General features: G+C 44.3%; 1 protein-coding gene across 1 annotated transcript in view; it reads right to left on the bottom strand.

Moving 5' to 3' along the window:
* Positions 1-25758, bottom strand: part of NTNG1 (netrin G1) — a 407388-nt gene extending 381630 nt beyond the window's left edge. Inside the window, exon 1 of the mRNA XM_075540266.1 lies at positions 25040-25758. Within this exon, the coding sequence (XP_075396381.1) occupies positions 25040-25285 (246 nt within the window). The 5' untranslated portion in view covers positions 25286-25758. The remainder of the gene's footprint in view (positions 1-25039) is intronic.
* Positions 25759-26248: the final 490 nt, after the last annotated feature.

Genomic DNA, 26248 nt, shown 5'->3' with positions numbered 1-26248 from the left:
GCAAAGAAAGCTTACATTTTGGTTCCCCCATCTTCATACTTCTTTTTCCCCCAATAAGTTGCCTTTTTTTTTTAAAGTTTGGAGTTCTTATAAAGCATAAGTCCCTGGGTGGTACAAATAGTTACTGTACTTGCCTGTTCTCCAAAAGGACAGAGGTTTGAGCCCACCCTTCGGAGAGAAAGCTTGGTAACCTACCATATATACTCGTGTATAAGCCAAGTTTTTCAGCACAAAAATGAAAAATGTGCTGAAAAACTGGAGTTCGGCTTATACACGGGTCAGTGGTACCCCAGCGAGGTGTAACATCTCGCAGGTGATTGCCATTCCTCCGCTGTTCATTCAAAGTCCCTCTGACACTGATAGGCTTTGAATGTTTGTTTACTCACATCTAACCAATCAGAGCCATCCTATGACATGGACGGCTCCATCACTTACCCCGGCAGCTGAACTGGTAAGGACGTGTCTGTGGCTGCGCTCTGTCTCTCCCCTCTGGTCTCTGTGTTAATTCACATCCTGCATTTCCCACCCTAGGCTTATACTCGAGTCAATCAGTTTTTCTGGTTTCCCAGGTAATAATTAGGTACCTTGGCTTATACTCGAGTTGGCCTATATTCGAGTATATACGGTATCTCTGAAATATCAGCAGTTGAAAACCCTATGAAGCATCAACTCTGATATACACAGAGGCACCGTGACCCCGAGGTGGTCCAACAAGTGGTTTTATGAAGCATCCGAGAAGGACCACTGCTCCGACCTCTCTGGCCAAGGCAGTAACTCAGAGTATAATTGCTCTCGAACACCTGATGGTATTCCAGCGTTCCTGCATTCCGCAACCAAACACTGACAACGTAAAGCATAAATAAAATATTTATATTTTGAAAGTCACGGTAAGCCAGCATTAAAAACTTTATACACTACTTCAACCACTATTAAGCATGCGTATACTTCCCTTGAAGAGTTTCCAAGCTAATGTGTAATTCTTGACACTGAATTTGCATGAAAATTACCCATCCACTTAAACTGAAAAAACAATCTGAGAACTTCACCCTCAAAGGTTAGGCACAAGCATTGTTCATTTATGAAAGCACCCCAGAAGGTTCCAGTGTGGAGTTTAGAATGAGACCCTTGTCCTAATAGGTCAACTGGAGAAGCAAACAGATGACCCTATAGGGTGGCAACTGTTTTGACAGCCGTGAAAGGTTTAAAGGCACTCTCTACCATCCAGTCGATTGTGACTCCTGATGAGCCCAAGTGCCAGAGTAAAATTGTACTCCATAGTATTTTTTGTTTGTTTGTGTTTTTAAGTAGGTTGTCAGGCCTTTCTTCCATGGCACCTCTGTGGGATTTGAACCTTCAACTTTTGGGTTCATAGCCACACACATTAACTGCCTGCACCACAGAGACTCCATCAAGTTCATAAACCGGAAGGCTGCGATAAGAGAAAATTTTAAGCTCATAAAACTCAGTACTGGAGGTTCCAGGAAAATCTTTATCCGTAACAATAGTTTCATAAGTCCTATGGAAGAGAAACTATGCTTTCCACAAAAGATCAGGGAAGTCATAGAGGAAAAAAGCAAGGATTTAAGGAAGTCCGACGACATGTTTATTTTAGCACAATAAACTAATGTGAAACAATACAGCCAAAAGGCTGCATTCGCAGTGCAAAGGACAAAGAGTCCGGCTCAGACATCATCAGCATGTAACTGGACAAGTTACTGACCTGGTTTTTTGTTTCACCATTTTCTTCATTTAGCATACCAAAAACCCACTGCCATCGTCTATTATAACTCAAAGCCACCCTATCGGCTGCTGAGATTGTCCATCTTTTCAGGAGCAGACAGCCACTGGGAGAGTTGCTGTTGGCAGCCCAATGCCTGTATATAGCGCCTTCAGAGTATCTTCCACCTACAAGTCGGAGGCAATCATTGAAACCCCACAGATGTATTGAAAGGGCAGAAGTAAAGTAGGGCAAGAGGTCGACATTCCATAGAGGAGCACCGTCAGATAGAAAACACAAACAACATTCACTACCATGGGGTCAGTTCTGATATTGGGACCCTATATGTGGTTTCTGAGGTTTCAAGTACACCCCAGTGGTATTCTTTGTAAGGAAACCCTGGTCAGGAACGCAGCGGGCTGCCACCCACAAGGTTGAGAGTTCAAATGAATCAACCACTCCTTGGGAGAAAGATGAGGCTAACTGCCCTCATAAAGATGTTCAGCCCCAGTCACCTGTGCAGGGTCACTGTGAGTTGGACGTGATCAATGCAGTGGTTTGGGGGCCTTTGTACATCTTCATGGGAGTAGAGGGCCTCATATCGCTCCATCTTGACGTTTATCACTTACCCAACAGCACCAGCAGGGCTCCGGTACATAGCCCACAGGAAAGCACACTCACTGGACCCACGGTGACCCTATCAGGGGTGAGGAACCATTAGCCTGCTACGGGCCATTGGATGTTTATAACATCAGTCGCGGGCCAGGTTGGTGAACATTGAAGGAACTCCCCCTACGATGAGGACTGGAGCTGCTTCTGTTTGGTCAGCTGTGTGATGTTCGCTGGTATGGAGGCTTTCACGGGCCTTCTACCCTAGTGGACCAAATGGTACCCATCCTTGTAGACAGCATAGAACGGCTTCTGTGGGTTTTGGAGGCTGAGAATCTTTATGGAAAACAGCCTCCTTTTACTCCTGCAGAGTGGCTGGTGAGTTTGAACCGCCGACCTTGCAGTAAGCTGCCCAGGTCAGAGCACATTAAAGTCATCGATAATTCTAAGACTGATAATAATTAAATAAAGTATCATTTTAATGACTGAACTGAGGTAATGGGATATGTTTGTCTAGGAAATTGAAATCTTAAGATGAACTCTAAACTGTTCTGACATATCTTTCTGTGGTGGGACATACAACTCATCATCTGTTCACCATTCTAAACCTAAACAGGATTCAATATTCCTTTCTCGATAGTAGCAAAACTCAAAAAACAAAACAAAATAACCTCACTACCACTGAGCCAATTCTGACTCAGAGTGACCCTACAGGACAAGGTAGAACTTCCTTTGTGAGCAGCCAGACTGGAACTCTCGATGGGAATAGAAAGCCTCATCTTTATCCCACAGCACAGCTGGTGGTTTCAAGCTGCTGACCTTGGAGTTGCAGTCCAAGGTGCAACCATAGGAGCCTAGTGTAATACTTTGATTGATCAAGGTCAGAAAACAAGAAACTCTAAAGCGCAAATCTCCCCTCCAGGACAAGACCAAGAACAGGAGCTCCGTGTTGCCCCGGATCCCGTGCTTAGGATTTGCTATTCGACTGGACAATGGAGGCAACAATAAAGAGCTTGCTGATTTGCTCTACCTATTTTTCCACTGCTTCGACAAAGATCTTGTTAAACTCCACATGATACTTTTACCAAATGAATATGATATTCCTTAATATCCAGAGAGCTATTTAAAAGGAAAACCAAATAAACCATCATGCCCAGGGAGAGCTGACACATCACTGCAGGATTTGAAGATTGACATAAAAATTTTCCGATAAAACGAAGGGGCTGAAGGCTCTCTCTGCTTATTAAAGCAACTTCAGCCCTCATCTCATCTCCTCTCCTGCACTGGGCCAGGCCAAGCCCAGGCGGAAGTACTAGCTTACTGTACTTATCTGTTGCTGAAAAGACAAAGACCAATCACTTTTAGCCATGGCTTTGAAATTGGTATTTCTAAAAAAATCACAAGTGTTTCTATAGTCTGGGCTTTAGGACCCCAACCCTAGAAATATAAAGAGCACCAAAGGAAAAGGAAAAAATATTAAAAAAATGAGAAAAGCTAGTGGAATATTTCACTGTGAGGAGGCATTAATGTGCACTGAAGACGAAAACAATACATCCTGACCGGGTATATCTCAGTAAATCCTTGAAGCACCGCTATATGATTCTTTGACAAATTTCCCAGAATGGCTGGGAAATGAAGTATAATTTCAATTCCTACTACAGAGTCATTATGCTGTTCTTGTAGACCAGTGAATTTATTAGTGAACTCTCCCGTACCATCTCAGACATTCTGGAAACAGAAAAACCCTCCCTTATGAATGAGATGATTTCTTTACAGAAGTCGTTGTGCTTAAAAGCCAAGTTCAATGCACATAGAATTTAGAAGGACAGGATCAAACTCTCCACCCATTTTATTTTTCCTTTCCCAAGAGAAATCATTTGCATGTACGTGCAGTCTCGGGGCTATGAAAGGCCCCTGCTCCGTATGTCGCATTTGCAGGTCTCTCTGAAGGAGAAGCATACCGTTCTGCCTTAGTCTGAGGCCTGGCAGTACTTTGAGTTAGGCATTAGGCTGCTAACCAAAAGGCCTGGGGTTCAAACACCAGCTGCTCCTCAGGAAAAAGATGATCTGTCAGATCCTGTCAAAGTTGACATTTTCTGAAGCCCTTCATAGGGTCTCTATGAGTTGGATTCAACTGGACGGCAGTGGGTGTAGCTACCTGGGAGGTTTTATTACAAGAAAAGGCTCAAAGGTGATGATGATGATGCATCTGTGGAGAATAAAGGTGGTTCAATCATTTCAAAGCGAGAGTAGATCCTCATAGCATTAATCACCAGGCTTTGTCCCTAAGTTAGACATTCTTAGCCTGGGAACTCCTGTATAAGGCAAATAGAACTGACCTATAGTTTCTCCCAGACTGTACATCTTTCCTGGGAAAGCCAACTCTCCTTTTCTACCCATAGAGCAGCTCCTGGGTTTCAACCACTGGCCTTACCTTTCTTGGCCCAACACACGACATCACCAGAACTCCTTCACTTGGTGATGAGAATCAGAGTCAAATACAATATTGTCCAGGCCTTATTGCACACTTATTGCGCTCTCTCTTCTCTGGGCTTCTGAGACTAAATCTTTACAGGAATAGAAACCTCATTTATTTCCCCTGGAGCAGCTGGTATTGGTTTTGAACTGCTGACCTTGTGGTTAGCAGCCTACTATGTAACCTACTCCACCACTGGGCCTTTAAAAAATGTTGGCTACTGTTATATTCTTACTGGGCCAAAGCATACAAAAGGTCATGCTGGAACTGCAAATGTTTCTGTTTTACACACGGTTGCCATGAGGTGGAACCAACCCAATGGCAGCTAAGAAGTTATATTGTTTTTGAGTCTCTGAGAAGTCCCTTAATAAAGAGTGCAGGCCTTGGAATTATGGGTGAATTCTATCTCTGCTCTGCATTAGTTTGATGAAGATGGCCATCTTACTTTACCCCTCTGACACTGAATGTTCCCAAATGTTATTAGAGGATTAAAGAAACAATGAGCAAAATGATTGGTACATCTATGATCAAGTGGTTATTTGAGTAGCACATAGCAACTACAGTAAATAAATAGAACATATGTCAGGCCCGAAGGCACCAGAATGGGTTCAAAGCATAGTCTGCCACAGGACTGATGAGTGCCTCCTCCTATGACGCAGAAAGTGGCCAGGAGTTGGAACCAACTAACAACGCATTTAGTCGAGTTAGTAAAGAAACAAGGAATGAGATTGAAGAATAAGTTAGCATTTCATCCCAAAGACTCTTGGATCGCCTGTCTGCCATCTAAACAAACAAATAAAAAGTCCAAGTTACTGGCAAGGCATTTTTAGTGTGAGCGTGAAGCTAGAAAACCAGTGGGGGACTACAGCTAGCCTTCAGCAACCATATTGACTTGGACAAGCAATTGTCATTTCAGAGTCTCTGGAAATAGTGTGGATCGTCACAGAGTGGATGGGCAAATCTATAATACATTGATGTCCACCAGGTGCGAGGAAATGCAGTTGTGAATGACAAGGGCAGCAGGTGTACAGTGACTAAGCTGAGGATATGGCCATCAGAGAGACCCCTTCTGGCATTGGCACAGGACAGTGAGAAAGCTGCAGGGCCCCCATGCTGGGGCACACAATGACAGAATGAGGTCCACTACTGAGACCAAAAAAATAAAATGAGACCAGGGTCTTCCAATCAGTCATATCCGTGGAGAGCAGAAAAACTTAAATGCCATGTCTTAAACCTTTTCAGGATCTTCTGCCGATGTCTTTGAGAAGAAGTGAAAGATTCAGGGACAGAGAAAAAGAGCCGTGTGCTGCGAGTGGAGAGAAATCCATGTCCAGAACTTAGCCCTGGGAGAAACTATTCTAAGCACATATACAATCAAAATATATAGCATATAAGTATATATATATATGCATTTACTGGGCGCTTTAAACATCAATAACTCAGCCATTAATATTTTTAAATATTAAAAAGGCTGCAGAGTGCAGCATTGATTTGTGAGATGGAAAATATCATGTTAAAAAAAAGAGAGTAAAGGCATCTGGTTTTGAACAGATAATGTAAGAAAGCACAGTCAATCTTGTTTTATCACATATAAGAGTACAATGAAATCGTGTCTTATTAAAACGTGGGCAGGGACACTAAATATTTGTCTGGCGCTATAAGTAATCATGGTCCTGTTATTAAGATGTGAGGAATGTATTCCCTACTGGATTCTCCAGCTTTATTAACGAGTGCAACAAAAAGAGGGGGGCAGGGGTAGGGAATTGCGTTTCTTTAATCTTAAAATTGTAATATTAAAACTTCAGTGTTAAAACAACAGCAAACCTGTGTTTGATGCTTGGGTCAGTAAAAGTAATTTGATGAATTTTAAGATGTTTTCTGAGCCTGAACTATATTGGCTCCTTTTAAAAGAAAAGTCATAAGATATCAAATGGTCCATCCAATTCTTCATTTCGAACTACCTTCCATTGTTAGCATCAATAATGATGTTAGTTTATATCTGCTAATTGATGTTAATAATAAATCTTTCTTTTTTATAATTATCATTTTTCCTTAAAGCACACCCAGAGGCAAACCTATCAGAACCAGGACTTCTCCATCTAAATTCCCTTGGGTTCCTGTCCAGTGAAAAGCTTGCCTTCTGCCAGTCACCACCACCTCACAGAAAAATAAACACTGCCTCATTTAAATAAAGTCCTGGTGGTGTGTCAGGGAAGTGTTGGACTCACAAGGTCGGTAGTTCAAACCCACCAGTGACTGCACAGGAGAAGATGAGGGTATCCGCTCCTGTAAAGATTCATAGTCTCAGAAACCCCGCAGAGGGTCGCTGTGAGTGGAACCTGACTCCAGGCTAGTGGCTTGGCTTGGCTTTGGTGGGATTTCAGTAACGAAAGGACCACGGACACCACATGGAGAGAAGCTTGAAAATAGTCTCGCTGCTCTTCATAAAACGCACAGACCCCGGACAGCAGCGCTTCGTGTAAAGCCCACCTGAACTCCAGAGCGCACGCATAGCCGCTCAACTACTGGAGAGTGCTAGGTTCATGTTCACTACACAAAATAAATGTACATCTATGTTGGACAGGATACGGAGGCTAACATGGAAATGGAAGGCCTACTGGCCATCGAGTCGATCTGACTCAGTGGCTCTAAGGGCAGAGTGGCACTCCCCTATGGCTTGTTTCTGAGGCTGTAAATCTTCACAGGAGCAGAAGACTCTCAGCTTGCTCCCACTGAGCGCTTGGCGGATTTGAACCACTGCCAGCCAGCCCCTCACCCACTAAGCCACCAGAGCTCCTCAGGGCCTAGTGAAGGATTCGACACATTTTAATCCGCTAAAGACAAAGCTTTGCATAGTTGAAAGCAGCGGCCTGACTTGCACGGACAGTTTCTCGCTGTGCTGCGATATCACTAAGAGGCACCCGAGGCGATCCTGTCCATGGTGTTGCCAGGTGCCTTCCTCGAAGAAGCAGCCCTCTGTGGCTGAGGTCCGCGGGGAGCGCTCTCAGGTTTGGAGGGTTGACCCAAAGAGGAGAGGACCAGTACAGTGATCTCTCAAGATGTAATACACACGCACAGGTGTGGGTGTGCGTTGGTCCGTCTGTCCGTGTGTGTGTGTGTGTGTGTGTGTGTGTGTGTGTGTGTGTGCTGTGCTTGTTCTTGTCATCCATGAGTCAATCCAAAAGAGGATTTTTGAAAAAACAGATTTGCTGCCAGGTTTCCGTGGTTATGCTTAGTAGATATCACCTTCCACTACCTCATCGTCCCTCTCTCTGGAGGAAGCCGAGAATTAGATGGCGCTGCAACAAAACTTCATGAACAAAGGAAAACACTAGATCATGGAATTTCGCCCCAAGCATTTTGAAGCCCCTTCATGTCGTATCAAGGTAGAGGTATCGCCTGCTTCTGCTAGGCGAGAGGACATCTTTCAACTGACTAGAGTACTGAAAACAACTTTGATTTTTCATCTAAGGAAAATTCTCCTCTTATTTCTTAGATTAATTGATACTTCATTAAAACCCAAGTGTAGAGGCTCCTGAAACTATGTGTACTGGGTCCTAGAGCCAATGTCTTTTCCTTCCTCGACTTTATTCCACAGGGAAAACAAGAGGTTTACCAGAGATTTCCTATGACTGATTTCAGACTTCCACAAAATAAGAGAAGTCATCGTGCAACTTTGGAGAGATGCCTTTCTTCTTCCAGGCTCTAGGTCACCTCGAAGCTCCCCTGCCTCACAGGCATTCATTACAGAACTTCTCTTCTGGTATCAATTTGTCAAAGCCCAGTGCTGTGTTCCAACGGTGCCCAAAGGAACCTGTGCTGGAGCGATTTCTGTGGACACTTCTGCTAAGCCTCCTGACAAGTCAAGGTAAGGCACATTGGTAATGGCAGCGACTCTCTCATGCCAAGTGCGTACTTAACTAGCAAAGTATATATAAAAAGATAGAAAGGCTTTGGAGGGCGGAATGGACAACTCTGGGAGCATAGATTTCTATCCCCCCTGAAATTGACTCAAGATTTTGCACAAAAATTTAATTAATATCTGTAAAGCACCGGTTGCCTGGTACACTTAATAAGAGTTGGTTATTCTTCTTCTTAAATACCTGTTCCTTCAACATGAACGATTTCTCAGGCATTGTGGCTTTCAGCAAGCCATTTCTTATTTTCAAGCCTCAGTTTCCTGATTTTTCAAACAATGCTTTCTGACCTATAAATTAGGGAAAATGTGGCTCAAGGAATATGAATGACATATTATTTCCATAACAATATACATTATTAGTATGATAAATTTGGAATTTGGCAGAAATGTTACTGTGACTCATGATGAATTTTACATAGCATGGACTGCATTATCCCAACCATGTCCTCATTCACTCACTCACTGCCATGGAGTCGATGCTGATTCACAACAATCCCCTGGGGGTTTCTGAGACTGTGACCATTTAAGGAAGCAAGGCCAGTCTTTCTCCCAAAGCGTTGCTGGTTGTTTCGAACTGTCGACTATGGGTATCGCAACCTAACGCATAACCACTAAGCCACCAGGGCTCCCTAACAATGTACTAAGCTGTGTAAAATATACAGGACAAAGTTCTCCTCCACAATTATACATGAAGCCATGTCTCTACAAGGATGGATGTGGGCAGACTCATGAAGTTAAAAGTATTTGTTCTAGAAGACCACAGAACAAATAAAATAAGGAGGTATTTAAATGGTTTTTATAGCAGTTTCTTACTGGCAAACAGTGGTAAAAACCAACAGTGTAGTGTGCCCATAAGAATGTCCTATGCTCATCAATCAAGAAAAGGGGATCTAAGATTCGGGGTGAGTTTATGGCATTCTATCCACAGAATGGATGTCAGGGATTATGGGAACTGGCCAGGTGTGCCTGCTTACACATGAGTTCTACACTCATTGCAATCCTATGAGCTAGCTCCATCTTGACTAGGGAAATGTAAACTCTTGATACTTAATAACTATGCCTGTGGTTTTAATACTTACTAATCTGTTTTCTTTTATTATCACAGACCTCAATTATGTAAGTCGTATCTCTTGCAAAGTGTCTGGTGGGGAAAGGTCCAGTGTGTAAACAGAATGGATTTTTCTTTCTTCTTTTAATTTCAAAACTTTCTATGCTAATTATTTCAGTCCATTTACAGAGCAAACCATTAGAAAGTAAATGGAAACATAGAAAGTTTAAATTAGGTTACTTTTTTAGCTTTCAATAATTATTTATTGAATGGAATCTATATATCTTCCGTTGAGGGACACTGATTTGCAAATAAATATAAAATCAGAATTACGGTACTTCACCTTTGTATAACACCATTGCCTATTTTAAAAAATCATTTTATTGGGGGCTCATATAACTCTTATCACAATCCATACATACCTCAATCGTGTCGAGCACATTTGTACATTAGTTTCCCTTATCATTCTCAAAACATTTGCTCTCCACTTAAGCGCTTAGCATCAGCTCCTCATTTTCCCCCTTCCTCTCCACTTCCCCCTCCCTCATGAACCCTTGATAACTTATCAATTATTATTCTGTCATATCTTACACTGTCCGCTGTCTCCCTTCACCCACATTTTTGTCCTCCATCCCCCAGGGAGGAGGTTATCTGTAGACAGTACTTGCATTTTTAAAGTAACCTTTTTTATACAGTAACATCACCAACATGATTGTGCTTAATGACTGATGGATTCTAGAGTGGAAACATATGCCATGTATAAGAAGTGATAATGCTGTATTATCTATTGGAAAAACAAGCTCAGCTGAGCGGGATTTAGATTAATTCAGGGATGGCAAAGTCATAGCATTTGTTGCTTTTGAGATAGATCTGCAAAAGGAAATTATTTTAAAAGGGGAACTAACGACAAGGCTTTGCTTAAGATGTTTCTTAAGCTGGCATGCCCTCCTCTTTCTTCTTCCATCTCAGAGCGGTCTGCTTCGTCCTCCAAGCCCGGCTCCAAGGCCATGTCCTTCGCAAAGCCATCATGGATCCCTCTGAGTTTGCAGGGATCTGCCCCCTCCGGCTTCCCATCGCTCTTTATGCGTAGCACTCACAGCATTTGTTTTCTCCCTCTTTGTAAACAGCTCCTTATTTGCCACGCTTCTTGAAGGGAGAGGCATGCCTGTCCTCCTCATCTCCTTTGTGTCTGGCACAGGGCTTACAGAGCAAGGGGTCCCATCAACGCTTGTGCAGTCAAGTTAATTGTGGAGCAAACGCTGTAGAATAGAAAGCACTACAAGCACCCACAAAATATCCCCCAGGGCCACTTTGTGCCAGGTTCTGCATGAGGTTCCTTGGCTATCATAAATGATTACCAAGACAAGAATGGAGCCAGAAAGGAAGTGGTGGGGAAGATTATTGAGGAGAAAAAATTCCAGTCAAAGAGTACAAGCGCAGAAGGCAGAGACGGAGAAAAGGCAGGCTGGTAGATGGTTTAGCTGCCATAGTCAGGTGCTCAGAGCCCACTGTCTACCAGTGTGTTAGACAGGGTCCTCTAGAAAGAACCTAGCGACCCTGAGCCACACACTAGAACTGGCTCCCTGGACTCTTTACAGGAGCCGACTGCCGCATCTTGCTCCCCCAGAGTGGCTGGTGGATTCTACAGCAACAGGGTGTGGTTTTGTCTTGTCCTGTCTTAGTGCCTGTCCCAGGTACTGCACTCATTGTCTAGCAGACAACACAGAGGAAGACCTAATGCCTATACCCAAAGCCCAGGCACGCTAGCGTAGGGAGCAGTGAAGCAAGCAGTAGCTAGTTACAAGATGAAAGCTAAGCGCATGGATGGAGTCCCCTGTGGCTTGGAACTGTTAATACGCTAGACTGATAACAGGAGGGTTAGGGTTTTAGACTACCCAGAGGCACCTTGGAAGAAAGTTCTGGTTATCTATTTCTTTAAAAAAATCAGCCACTGAGAACCTTATTGAGCTCAGTTCTGCTCTGGCTCATATGGAGTTAGCATGATCGAACCTCCTGGAAGGCACTGGTAAGAACAACCATCTAGACCAGTGGTTCTCCACCTTCCTAATGCCACGGCCCTTTCATACGGTCCCTCATGTTATGGTGACCCCCAACCATCACATGATTTTTGTTTTTACTTCATAACTGCAATTTTGCTTCTGTTATGAATTGGGCCATCTCTGTGTGAAGGATTGTTCGACCCTCAAAGGGGTCACGACCCACAGGTTGAGAACCACTGGTGTAAGGTCATTTCTTGGGAGAAAGGAACACCTTTGTTTGACTTCCATTGTGACCCTGATGACATCCCATCTTTGCTTCCCGAATCGGACACTTTACTGAATATAAAGCAAAACATGCAGTGGTGTTATAGATCGGAGATTTTATCTCGGATCACTTGTTTCGTGTGGTCAAGAATGAGCCAGGGAGAGCCTAGGGATGCCTTTGAGAAAGATGATAATATGGGACGCAGAAGAATTGATTTACAAACCAGCATTGCAAGCTCCTCATCCCTGCCCCACTTGGAGCAATTTCTTTTATTGTTTGCTAAGCCTTCAGTGAAAGCCATCATGTGGAGACCTTCCGATATGCTATGAATAAAGTGAAATTCGGTTGAACTTATTTTCAAATGCGTTTTGTAACATTGTTGTTGTTCTCAGAAGTCAGGGGGCTGTTTTTAGGCCTGTCTAGTTCCCGTGCGAAAGCACTGAGCCATTGTGATCTCAGTGCAAATGCCACTGCATCCAAGCAAGATCGTTTTAATATTGTGTTATTTAGAATACAGTTCATTTACTTTAAGACCAGGGTGGTGAAATCATTTCAGTTTTAAATACTTGGCTTGGAGCCAGAACCTTCTATGAGTTAGTTATTAGCTCCTATTCGTGACATCAGGGAAGGCCAGAACGTCCGTGGAAAGGGAAACGGAAGGGAAAACATCCATGCAGCTCTTTAAAGCAGCAGATGAGGAATCAGAACGACTTCTGCTTTTTAGCAATGGATATTATCATTACAATGCCTACAGGCACTTAGTATTGAAGGAGGACCTGCTAGACAGGAGGCACTGTGCTAAGCACGCCACTGCCTTATTACAGGAAGCCCCTGGGCTGTGACACTCTCATTTGTGTGTAGCCCACAGTATTGAACCAATGCCAGTAGATAAAACTGTACCTAACGGTCCTGACTTCTGTATAACAATGTAGACGTACAGACAGCTGTAAGGACGGAACTTGCTTCTAATTCTTGCACAAGCCGGCCGGCCTTCCTCAGAACAATGAGGCGGAAACCACAATCCAGTCAGGTCTTAACTACGTGGCAAAGTAAAGTTGAGCCTTCAAGCTTTCAGGAGGGTGGGGGGTAGGAGAGGGGTTACCAAAGGTTGATTTGTGAGGCCACTACACTGAAAAAAGAACTGTTGCAGATGACTTGTTGATACAGTGTCCGTCAGATTTCTTATTTCACCTATATAGTCGAGTATAAGCTGGTCTGAATATCAGCCAAGGCACCTAATTTTACCACAGAAACTGCATTAAAAATGTGCCAAAAACCTTGGCCTATCCACGAGTAGGCAATCTGTAAAGATGAGTTGTGTAAATATAAAGGAGCTTTTTTTTAAAGAAGACTATTATTTTGGGAGGTACATTTATATCCCCCATCATCTAGCCAATCTCACAAAAATACACACCAACACGACTCAGCTGCTCATTCAACTGACCTGCAGCCACAGCAGCCAGACATCCAGAAAACCTTCCCTGCTTTCTCCAAAGGGGCAGCAGCTCTGACTGGGTCTACAATATCTTCTGAAAGGCATGCACTTTCTCCACTGAGCCAGCTACACTTTGGAAGACATTGTTCTAACTGTCCGAGGTACTGGAAACTCCCTGACAAGAAGGAGCGATGGGTCCTTTCTTAGGGGGCCATAAAGAGGTGTGAGCTGTGTAGTTGCCTAGAAAATAGCCTTCTCTTTCCCCCAAACTCCGCACAGACACACACACTGTATATTCATCTACCCCCACACTCAGTCTAGATGGAAACTTCTTGGCTGTGGTTTTAATTGGAAATGGAAGCCTGCCCTTGCTGTCCAAATTTATTACAGTTACACATCACCCCCAGGTTTTCATCTAGGAGACAAGTCACTCCGGTGATGGATGAGGCAATATTTATATATCATCTTGCGAAGTAAGCAAGGAGACTTCCGGGGGAAGCACTACAAGGCTTTTATTACAGTCCTGTAATGAAGACACTGAACTGGGGGTTAGAGGGGGCTGTATAATGCTAACCATTACAAATAACTTTGAAAACTCTTTGTTGTTGTTATTGTTGTTGTTGTTTTCAAAAATAACTGTACCGGTCAGGGCACAGCTGTCACTTCAGGAGCCCAGGTACCAGGGGCCATTCTTCAAATGTGCTGTCCCCCTATCGGTGATCTTCTCAAAGCAGAGAAGGCTGCTTATTGTGGTTTAGCGCTATGTTTCTCCCTCAAAAGACCATGCTGCTTTCTATCAAGCTAGCACAACGAAGCTTTGTTAGTGACGTTCAAATAACTTTTAAGTGATACACTGTAATTCGTTTAAACACAGGTGAGAGGTGAATGCCCTCGTAGTTCCAGCTTTCTCAAAAGTCATCAACTAAGTATGCTTCCTCTGATAAATCATAGACTAGATCCCCGAGTGTCCTGACAACTCAGGCAATACGCGAAGCATCATTAGGTAAATAGATTTTATTACTTAGGACACGAAGGAGCCTGGTGGCACAGTGGTTTCACGTTGGATGGGAAGCCCCAAGGTCAGTGAACAGTCCTAACCACGAGCCTGCTCTGCAAAGGAAAGAGGGGCTTTCTATGCCTGGAAAGCAGTACAATCTCAGAAACCCACTGAGGCAAGTGCACCCTGTCGTATAGAGTCAATATGAATCAAAACCACTCAATGGCAGTAAGTTTGGTATTGTCAGAGTTTTTAATGGAAAGCCTGTCCGTAGAGAGAGAAAAGCTTTAAAGGAGAAGCTTCATAGTCTGGTGGGAAGAATTCAAAACGGCCCATTCCCTATCATCCAGCACATTGACTCCTGGATGTAGGAACAAAACGAACGTTCCCTGTAGGATAGTATATTGTTGCAAAAATAAATTGTAATGAAGTTCCTTAAGGCTGAATAGTTGGGGATTAAAAAGTACAAGGGAATACTATCCAGTATTTTAAGATGGATGAGCTAGAAGGTAAAAATAAAACGAATGAGCTAGCTCACACCCATTAATGTGCATAATTTTTAAACCAACATTCAATAACATTTTGCTCTTACAAAGTAATTAGTTTGGGGTGGTAATATGTTTTTAAAAGCCCCCTAACAAAGCCATACCTTGTTTATGAACAGGCATGTTTCCCATTAAAGAGTCTGAAATCCTGACTTATGAGATGGTGAAAGGGAAGCAAGGTCAAGGGATGGGGATAAATATGTCAATTTCATAATGCATTTCTTTTTCTCCAAGCACTAAGGAAAATGATACAGTGGTACCTGGTAATGGTCCTTCTAAATGGTGTTGTCCGTGTGTTTATCATGTTGTGTATGTATTTAGAATTTTTTCATTTTTTTCAAAAAAGTTATGATAGCTGCAAGCTTAATGACCCCGACATAGCCTGTATACCCCAGAAGTGTTGTATGTGTTAGAAAAATAATTAGTCTTTGACAAGAGTGCTATAAACAGATTAGCATATCTGCTTGAGCAGTTCATTCATACAACAAATATTTATCAAGCCCTAAAGACAATAGAACTCCTGAATAGCTAAGCACTCACGACCAACAGAAAGATCATAGGTTCAAATCCACCTCGGTGGGTGATCTGCTCCCAGAAGGTCACAGCCGTGAAATCCCTTGGGAGTAATTCTACTCTGAACACACAGAATTGATCGTGCAGGGGATCTACTTGACCAAAATTAACAACAACAAAACCATGGGAAATAATAGACGGGCTGCTAACCCCAAGGTCCAAGGTTCAAAGCCACTGGTTCCACCGTAGCAGAAAGGTGAATCTGTCTGCTCGCATAGCGAGACAAGCCCTGAAAACCATATAAAGGGGCTGCTGTATGTTCCAACTGACTTGAAGGCAGGGGGCTGGGTTGGTTCGGGTGTGGCCCAAACAGCTTACACCTGACTTCTCACCTGATCCAGCCAGTAGCAATGCCAAAGAAAATCCTAGTGGCCACTCAACTCTCTAACACGTAGACATAAGACAAAGTCATTAATTCCCCCCTTAGAAATCTGTCTCTTAGGGGGAAAAGACAGAGGAGAGAAATCAGGAGATGGGTAGCATAATATCCCCACTGCCTTCTAGTGAACTCTGATCTTACTGCCTCTGTATGGGGATTCTGTGGCTGTAAATCTTCACGGGCGTGCACGGCGTCATCTTCCTTCTGGAGAGCACCTGGGGATTTGCAACTTCCAACCTTGCCTAACGCATAGCGCCACTGGGGCCAGGGACCATCGAAAATATCTATTTGATATGGGGTACTCAGATAAGCCCCTTGGAAAAGATGGTCTACGGGAAAGGCCCCGACTAAAAGGCAGGGTCATAGGAGCATACTGAGAATCCAGCTCAGAGCAAAGGGAAGTTAGGTGATGACCACCAAAAAGGCGTGGCCAGAGAGGACTGTGCCCGGCAGGCTCATCAAAGGGATGCCTGAGAAGAACGCAGGGGCCTGGTTCCACTGGGGCTTTCAGGCAGCCCTGGCCCTGTGGATTTAATTCTGAATTCTAAATTTCTACTTGGAAGAAATTTAGCAAAGAAGTGGGCTGGCTGGCTTAGGTTATTTAACATCGACTCTTGTGCCTACGTATAAATTTGATAATAAAAGAGCAAGATTGGAAGGAGAGCGAGTAGTTCAAAGATGCTGCAGGTGTTTAGCCAAGACACGAAGTTAGTTTGGGCTGGGATGTTGGCAGTGAAAAGGGTGAGAAGGGGGCAGATTCAGGGTGTCTTGTAAAGGCTTTGCTAACAGGACTTGCTTATGTGTGTAGTGAGAGATCTAAATTAATTAGAGATAATTCCTAGATAGGTTGTGCTGAGTGACTAAACAGTCAGAAGTTGCCATCTACAGATGTGGGAGAGACTAAAGGCAGAATTGATTTGGGGGTGGGGGTGATCTATCATAAGGAGGCTAAATTTAAAATGCCTACTAGACAGCCACGCGGAGATAGCATGGCTATGTGGCAGCAGTTGCTATTGACACTAACTACTTTTCTCAACACCTCACCCACAAGAATATGATTTTGTTAACTAGCCAACAGTTGCTGACTTATTATTCTGGTGTTAGATGTTGAGTACAATATGTACTCCGCTCTCTTTGATTTCTAGCGGCTTATTTCCATTTATATGAACACGTTAATGGAAAAGAAAGCAAGAATAGAAACAAACACTGTTGATTGGTTTTCTTATCCCTGAATGAAGACACTCATCACATAATGTGTATTTCCAACATCCCATGCTCTCTGTTTACAGAATCCAATTTTCGGAGGCTACTCCAGATTTTTTAAAAAAAGAAAACTTTCTAAATAACAGAAACACAGCTTTACAGCTCATAATCCAAATCAAAAATATGATTTTTTAAATAAAGGCTTTCACTAAGATTTAAATCAGGCCAAGATTTATAGAAGAGTTCAAGAGAGGGACATGGTGATCGGACTGCCCGGGTTTATACATTCCCACTGCTTATTTGGAAAAGCCACTTAACGTCGTGCCTCAGCGACTTTGCCTGTTCCAGAGGGATCGTGGTGGGATTGAGGAGCGCGTGAGGGAGCACAAACCAAATGCTAGCAAGGTGACGTGCAATTCTGCATAGCTATCAGCTGCAACTGCTGTTTTTAATAAGTAGAGCTTTCGTTCCGGAAGCAAAGCGTAGGACCCTGTGCCTCCCGTGGTGTGAGGCACGGCTGGGTCCGTTAGGGCTTAACTCTTCTGAGCCACACAGTCCTACCGGTGAGAAGATGCCCCCTTTGAAATCAGAACCCACACGGGGAAGGGGGAAACCAAGGCCAAAATAATAAAAATGTCACACGCTGTGAAAAATGTACCCAACGGAACTGAACAATTTGTGCAGACAAATGGAACCCTAAACAGTTGTGTAAACCTACACTGAGAGCACAATGCGTCCTAGTTTGAAGTAAACTCACACAGAGGTAGCCCGGGCTCCACGAGCCTCAGGTGAACAGATGGGCCCTCTGCTCCTTTTCAGGAAGCCTTCTGCACCTTCCCCTTCCCACGCATGCTGACCCGTGGGCCTGGGTGCTCTCTCACCCGAGGAAGCTTGCCAGTGGTCTGTAATAGAAATGATCTCACTCCACCTTAAAAGAAGTCCATACATTTCCCATGTCACTTTCATAACAGACTGAGGACCCCTGCTAACATCTAGCGTCATCCTCAAATCTTCTCTCCCCGTGAGTGCTAGATGTTACAGTTGTCTACAGCACACCTACATGTCCTGTAGAAACGGTGTAGACACAAAAATTATCTTCCTCTGAGAGCAGAACCCAATTTCCAGAACAGTCTTCCCACATGTGTCACTCGCTTCTCCCCTCATATGGGACCGATGTATAAGCACTTCCCTTGCACAGACCAACATAGAGGAGCCATGAGAGTATTGCTAAACCACGAGGCTAGTTATTAGTTCATGTTTGGAGGTTGCTTGAGAACGTACCTTTTAATGTCCTTCTTTTTCTCCTTCCCATGAAAGAATGTGTGTGCATGTGTGTGTGTGTGGGGGGGGTGCATGTGATGGTGAAAAATCATTAAAACAAGATCTGGTGGCAACGTGCTTCCTGGATCTCTCTGTGGACATCACCTCTCTGGAACAAAAGGTTCTTTCTCTGGATTGGAGCAATATCCAGCTCAATTCTTCATTTAATAGTTTAGACGTCCGTTTCAAAGGAGGTCAAAGATTGAGAACTACTTCTGTTTTCTTCCTCAGCGCACATCTTCCGTTTTCATGGAACACACTATGGGAATCAACCTGCCAAGCTCAGTACGATCATTGCCAATATGATGCTGGTGGGACAACTTTCCTCATTTCCCCTTTGTAAGAAAAGAAATTCCGAAATCGAAAAGTGGCACATAAAAAAATCAGTTTGCCCATTGGCTTGGTGGCTTAAAAACCAACACAGATTTCTACCAGCACAAATATGCTCCTGCGTGTAGCTGCTTCCAAAAGGACTGATTCTAAGTCATTGAAAAAGGATGTGTGGCTTTGGGTAAGTGGCAGCTTTCCCCAGGTCGTATCTCAGGAGGAAAGACAGAGAAGGTGACACTCAGATGAAGAGGTGCTCACCCTAAAAGAACGGTTTTCTACCCCCAAAATCCACCGTAAAAGACGTATAGCACCCAGGAAAGGAACGGTCTGAGAAAGTCTCTGACACAAGATCTTCTCTTTGGAAGAAAACATAGTCATGCTTTAGAACTGAACAATTGAAACATCGCTTTTTGTTTTATGGTCCAAGTAGAAGCTGTGTATTTTTTAAATTTCTGGTTTAAGTAGACAAGTAGTAGAAAAGAGACTGTACAGATATGAATAAACAATAAAATTACGATAATTAAAAAGAAATACATTCAATGCGTGCCTCTTGAGAAAATGAACTGCATGCCTCTGTGTGTTCTTACTCATCAGGTTCTGCGGCTCGTTGCTCTTTCATTTTGTCATTCCACCTTCCACCAGGTGTCTAGGTTGTCCGTTAAAACTGTACCTCTACTCCAGTAGCCTGCCTGTCTTCTTTCCTTTGCAGGGACTGTGTAATAGCAAGCACGTGACTAAACCAAAAGCCAAACCCATTGGCATCGACTTAACTCCAAGCCACGTTAACCCCAAATATATCAGAGTGAAATGTGGTCCAGAGGGTTATCAGTGGCTGACTTTGGGGTATGGATCACCAGGCCTTTCTTCCCAGGCACCTCTGTGGGGTAGCACCTGGAAACTTTTGGTTAGCAGTCAAGGGTGTTAACCATTTGTGGAACCCAGAGATTCCAAACATGGCTACCAGAGAGTATTCACCTTGTCCACGTGGCCCTCTGACATGTAGCAAAACATTTTGTTTTGAATTCTGAATGCTGGTTCTCCTTCTCTGTTTTCCCAGCCCCCAAAGTCTACAGTAATTTGTATAATTATGCTCAATGTTGTTTGTACCTCCTTTAGAGACAGTGACAATAGTGTACGTAAATATGTTTCTCACCGCCAAGACCACACTCTGCCTGCACTGTATGCTCTAGGCACTTCACCTGGCGTATATTGTATCGTACAGTAACTGAATGTACCTATCCAGCACAGAGGGACACTTGTGTACATAGACAACACTGGAAACATGGGCACAAGGGAATTTCAGGCATGGTTAGCCCCACCATAGCCTTCATTAGATCCCTTCCCTGTCCTTCCTCATCAACCACACATATTATGCCAAGGAAACACCGACCCAAGCCCAGTAAACTCCTGCAAATAAGATTGCCAACCTTAACCCTCACAGAAGTGCCATATGATCCTTAGGGAAAATAGTCGGAAATAAGGCTGTATGTGCCCAGGTTTAGAATTCAGGTGAAGGATCTTAGGTTTGATGCAATATGTAATAAGAAGAGATGGTCAAAAAGACACTTCTCCTTGGAACTTAATTCATTACCAACACGAATCAAATTTTTCTAAGAAATAAGTCTAAATAATGAACTAACAACAATAAAGTATTAATGATGGAACTGAAGGAGGTATTTGTTTTTTTGGGGTTTTGCTTTTTAATTCCATTCTGGCATAATTAAGAGATAAATCAGTGCAAATGAAAGATGTCACTGTTATTAAAACTTTCTTCATCCATTGAATTATGGCTCATGTGAATGCAAAGGATTTTTACAACTTCAATTCCTATATCCATCAATGTCATTTCCAGTTTGGGGAAAACAGACATTCATTCTTAGTCTTTGAAAACGTAACTGAATTTATTATAAAAATTAACTTCTTAAAGACCACCTGATAGCCACCAGATGGCCACGTGAGTACAAGTGGGAGCAGAAATGTTAGGGGTGGACAGCGCCGAGGCTCGGCCTCAAGCCCCGCTCTTCCCCTGGGTGTCCTCTAAAATCCAACCCCCCAATGCCTTCCACATGTTCCTTTTGCAAATTCCGTTTGAACAAAGTGAAATGTGTTCTAACTCACAGTATTCACAATAATTACAGTGCTGTGGGTTTTTTTTCACTCCCTTAATAGAAGTCGATCTAGAAATAACACAATATGGAATGATCATTAATAGACCTGTTACAGTACTTGAATGAATGCCTATCAGCAGCGCAGGCACACATTAGTACATTGCCTAAAGAAAATCCATTTTCATTTCAGATTCTGACATTTTATTTAGAAAAATTACACCCTTTCTTTTAATTATTTCAGTAAACATAATGAGGGTATTGCTAACTACACTACAGAGCCCTTTATTTTCTCCATGTTTTTAGCAATATGAGTCTACTTGTAATTAAAGGCATGCTGCATTAATGATGCCGAAAGTCTCCGAGGGAAACATTTAATGTCCACCTCATAATATTATGCCAAAATTACATGCACAGAAGACTTTTTAATAATCTTTGTTTCCTAATTCAGTTTTGATTGGCTCTGAAATCCATCGCAGCACACTCAAGGGCTCCCATTTCTACCGTCATCAGCACTTCAGCTCCACAAATTGTTCAGACGCACATGACTTCTTCCGTCTGCAGGCTTCTCTTCAAAGCCTCTGTTGAACATACCACAAAATGAGCTGCAGCCCGAAGATGACTGCAGATAATTTTGCCATTTTTAAGCCACTAGGGTGTTGTGTGGCGGCATGACAGCCAACTTTGTCTAAACACAAAGAACAAGCATAGCTTTGTGTTGTCACTTCAGCTGTATGCCGAGGTTCAGAGGCTCCGAGCTGCGCTTCCTGCAAATCGTAACAAATTGCAGGCACCAGGTGATCTGTGTTTTCTGACAAAGCTGTGCTACCTGGAGGTTTTCACGGGGATGAATGAAGGATGCGACCTAGGCTACCATGCTCACCCAGCATTGGGGGGAAAAAATGTCATTCCCAATCTGCCCTTCTGACGGGTCTTTTTCACAAAACAGGTCTCCTTGTTGGCCGTCGAACAATTTAAGGAATCGCAGTAAATGAAAAAGGAGATGCACACCTCTGAGTACATGGAATTCATACACGGCTGCACACATATCAGAAAGTATGCATGTGTGTGTGTGTATTTCCTCATTCCACTGCCACAAATGCAAATGGCAGCGTGTTCCCAGACAACTGTTTATAATGTTGGCACAATTAATACAGGACCTTTTAAAATCACTTGACATTAAAGATTTATGAACCAGGGCGAGCAGGTTAATAAGCAGAGATCTATGAGTAAGTGGCATCTATGACCGTGCGCATGTGCCCCTCGTCTCCACAGTGTCGCTCTGCGTGGAAGGCAGTAGTGTTCCCGGAGAGCCACTGGCCTGCAGGGATGGGCGCGAGTGCAGAAAGTAGCAAAACAGGCTGCGGAGGCATCGCCAATGGCCTCCGACTGCGCATTAAATCAAATGGCTGTGGGAATTACAGGGCATGGCTCTGACCACATGTCTGCTTGCTGCTCAAAATCGCTATCATCCCCGCTAATCAGGGTGTCACTATCCGAGCAGAGGATGACTGCAACCATGTAGCAGCAAACATTTACATATGGGGCGAAGTGGTGAGGGTGCCCATTTGGCAGCCACCCTGATGTAATGGGCCCTAACGACTCTGAGGGAGCTGGGTTTGACGCCAGTGTCACGGAGGGGCGAGGGGATAAGTCATAACACAAGTGACTTTATGGATTCCCATGAGGCCTTGGGCTGAGCAGCACCTAAAGAGGCCTGATGGGACAGCATTTGGAGACAGCTGTACAGCCTGGTGTCAGAAACCCGGATGCTAATGGCTTCAATGGAAACCCACAACTGTGCTGCTACATGAGGTCATTATGACTGGCTCGGCAGAGGATACAAACACAGATAGCCCCGACGTGGGCATTTGAAGGACAGAATATTAAATCAGTTCTGCCAATCAAGTGCCTATTAAGGAGTACAAATTAAACAGTGATAGGTCATCGTCGCACAAGCCGTGCAGGATCCCCTGGAAAGGGTGGCAGCTCAGTGACCGGTTCCGAGACACGGAAGCGCCCGGCAACCTGAATCAGACTAAGACGCAGTCTTCCAAATGGTGATGATCCTCAGGGCTTCATGCAAACACGGCAAGGTGACATGCTTCTGCACGTCAGGAAGCTGAGGCATAGTCAGTCTTTTCCCTCTTCTGCTCTCGAACACCTAGCCATTAATGTGGGACAAGCGGGCCTCCTTAAGGACCTCAGGCCTGCCACCCAGAAGGGCAGCCTGCCCGAGAGGCTCCGTGCCACTCCGAGGGGAGCCTGGAGAATGGTGCAGACTCCAGGTAAACCCTGTCAATATGCTGGACGGAGCAGTGCTGAGCCAGCATTCTCCTGCTGGAGGCTGAGCACAGGGGAACTGCGCATGGAAATCACACTTGGAGAGCCCAGCAGGCGGGGCCCATGCCCGTGGAAATGGCCTCCTGAAAAGAGGACCTTTACTACTTTACGCAGAAGAGTCACATTGCTACAAGTGTCACGCAGACCCGTCATCGTGCTGGAGTGTTCTGTAGCCACCAAGTGCTGACCCCACAACTCCTCCTCGGCTCTAAGTCATGGGAAATTATACAGCCTATCCCCCGTAGGCAATTTCACCCCGGAGTCACAATGAGGCACTAAGGTTAACCTTTTTCTGAGGAATTCCGAAAGGCGTGTGGTAAAGGCTGCATCTGCTCTTCTGCAGATTTATAACAGCGCTGCAGATGCAGCCGCTCACCGGCAACGGGCATGTAGAATGTGTGTGCATAAGCTCCTTCTCTGGAAATCGCTGAAGTGCCGCTGCTTTACAAAGCACATACCTGTTTCCCAGAGAGACCGGTCCGCTCTTTGAAATAGCTCGGCTTTCCCTGCCCTTAGTCATAGTGACACCTAATAGCCACGCGCTTTTCCCCACTCTCCACAAAATCAGGTTTAGACCATCACTCAAACCAGTCCCCAAAGGCACGTCTGAAAAATGGCAAGCCCTTAGCTTTTAGGTGAACACACTCTTTATTGCTCAAAACTGTTTCCTGTTACAAAACCTTCCCTATAAGACTAGGTCTAAGAACATCTTATGCTAATTTCACTCACCGGGGACTGTGTGAACAGATGCTACTTTGATTAATAGTTCCACTATCCTGGAAATGCCAGGCCAGGTTCAAGATAATAAAGTCAGGTAAGAAAACTATTAAAATCTGCCATACAATTATGTCTGTAGGTGAAGAAAAATGGGGTCACCGTTCTTGAATGAAATAAAGACCACCTTCAATAAAGAACGATGCCACAAACCAAATGCACACGGCTCCGCCTCTTCCGGCACCTCATTGGAATCGCCGTGCTCCTCACTGACAGTTTGGATGTAGTTTGAGCTGTTCCCCCAGTGACTCACCAGTCCGATGTCGTGTTTCCACTCAGTACATGCACGAAGAGAACCATGAATGCTGTCACTACTCTCATGCAAATGATAGTACCGGATTGGATATGCCCCAATCATTTGTTTTCAGCAAAAAGGTGGCAGCATTTCAATGTCTGTATTTTAAATACCCATACATACCCAAACGAGTACCCTTGAAACATTCTTTTTTAAAAAATGTAAACTGCATGAGCTGGCAAATGAAGGCTTTTCTAAAAAAGCCTCTTGCAAACTGTTGGTTCCTCTGTTCCCTGCTTCTCTTTGCACTGGCCCCCCACTCAGTCCTAACAGTCTCCAGAGGGGGAAAACCAGGAGATCTAGGCTAGCCCTGACATCGGGCTGGCCTTCCATGGTTGTATGCAGAACACCTCACAGCTCTTCCCAACGGGTTGTATCTGTAACACCACACATATGCCCTAAGGAGTACTCTCAGTCTCCACTCTGAAGCTTAACCTTCAGTTGGATTACAGTGCACCTGCTAGGGTAAACCTTTGGTTTGCGGACCAGCAGAAAGTAAGTCCCGGTGCGTCCATCCCTCTGGGCACATTGTAATTCCAAGTACTGCCAGCCTGCGCTGAGCATGCAGCGTGCCTGGGCATAGAGATCTGCAACCTGAAGATGCAGCTCATTGCGTGAATTGAGGCTTCACCCTCACCACACTTGCATGTACATTCAACTTGCCCCCCTTTAATATGAAAGACTCTATTCAAAAGGGTTGCCTCACCATTGCACAGAATGTCTCAGGAGGGTCTCCACAGGTAATATCCGGAGGGTCCAATTTCACTTTCAGATACTTGGTCATGTCCATGGATTCCGGCTGACAGGCCATGTAATCCCAAACTTTCCCTTCGTCTGTGTAAATCTGAGTCTTACACACGTCGTAATGTCCCCACACCAGCGGGAAGGGCTGCATCACCGACGACACCGTAACCCAGAGGGCGTGGATTGACAGGAATCTTGACAAATACATCTCTAAATCCTTTGCAGTCGTCCTGGTAGCTAGAGCCGTTTGCCTTCCTACGACCTGGGTCCCTTTTAGATGTACGTATACATATATGTCTATAGGTGAGTAGGTCTGTATATTCGAAAGAAAGAGAGTGTGTGTCCTAGACTTCAAGCCACACACCGAGCACAATGATGGTGGTGGTGGAGGGGGGAGGGGTGTTAAAATATCGCGCACGTTCCGGAAAATCGAGGACGTCGGTGGAAGCCTACCATACTTTGGTGGTAGGTATTAACAACTTGCAGCTTCCGGTGTGGCCTCAAGCATGTCTATGGGATTCAAGTCCGGCGCGGTGGTTGTAAAAGGTGTCCGGTAGCAGATACGAATGTAGCCACGCGATGGGTCTTCTGTGGTATAGCCGACAGCCCTACGTGACCCTCGATGGTCACAGCTCAGGAGGGAAGTTCGGGTGCACTGAGATCACGCGTCTCTGGAGCAGAAGGAGGAGAGGCGATAGCCGGTGACCGTTTCCCAGCAGTCCTCCTCTTCCGGCACCGACACCCTTTTTAAAAGAATAAGAGCAAGAGTTATTGCCCCAGAATCAAAGCATTACCAAATCTATAATAGGCTGACATTTTTGGAGGTGAGACGCCATATAAACCAAAGTGGTAAAATGCGGAGAAAGTTCCCCGTGCGTCTTTTCCTAGATTCAGCAGACCACTGATAGCCTTCACACTGGGGAGAATTCCAAGGGGAGGGATTTAACCCTTGCTTAACCAAGACGGATGTGAGCATGATGAATGACAGGTTTTTGTGTCAATAACTGTGATTTCCATCTTGACTAAACTGACAGCGAGTGGCTAGATTTACATATGTCTCCAGTATCAAGGTTCTGGAAAATCTTCCAGGAGAACAATGTGGGAACTGAGCGCTTTTCTTTACAATGACAAAGAAATGAAAACTACTTGCCTGCCTTTTGTCTCTGGCAGA

The sequence above is a fragment of the Tenrec ecaudatus genome, chromosome 1 (genome assembly GCF_050624435.1).
Source record: "Tenrec ecaudatus isolate mTenEca1 chromosome 1, mTenEca1.hap1, whole genome shotgun sequence".
Taxonomy (NCBI): domain Eukaryota; kingdom Metazoa; phylum Chordata; class Mammalia; order Afrosoricida; family Tenrecidae; genus Tenrec; species Tenrec ecaudatus.
Note: the sequence above shows the minus strand (reverse complement) of the source record. Positions and strands in the feature narration are given on the sequence as shown.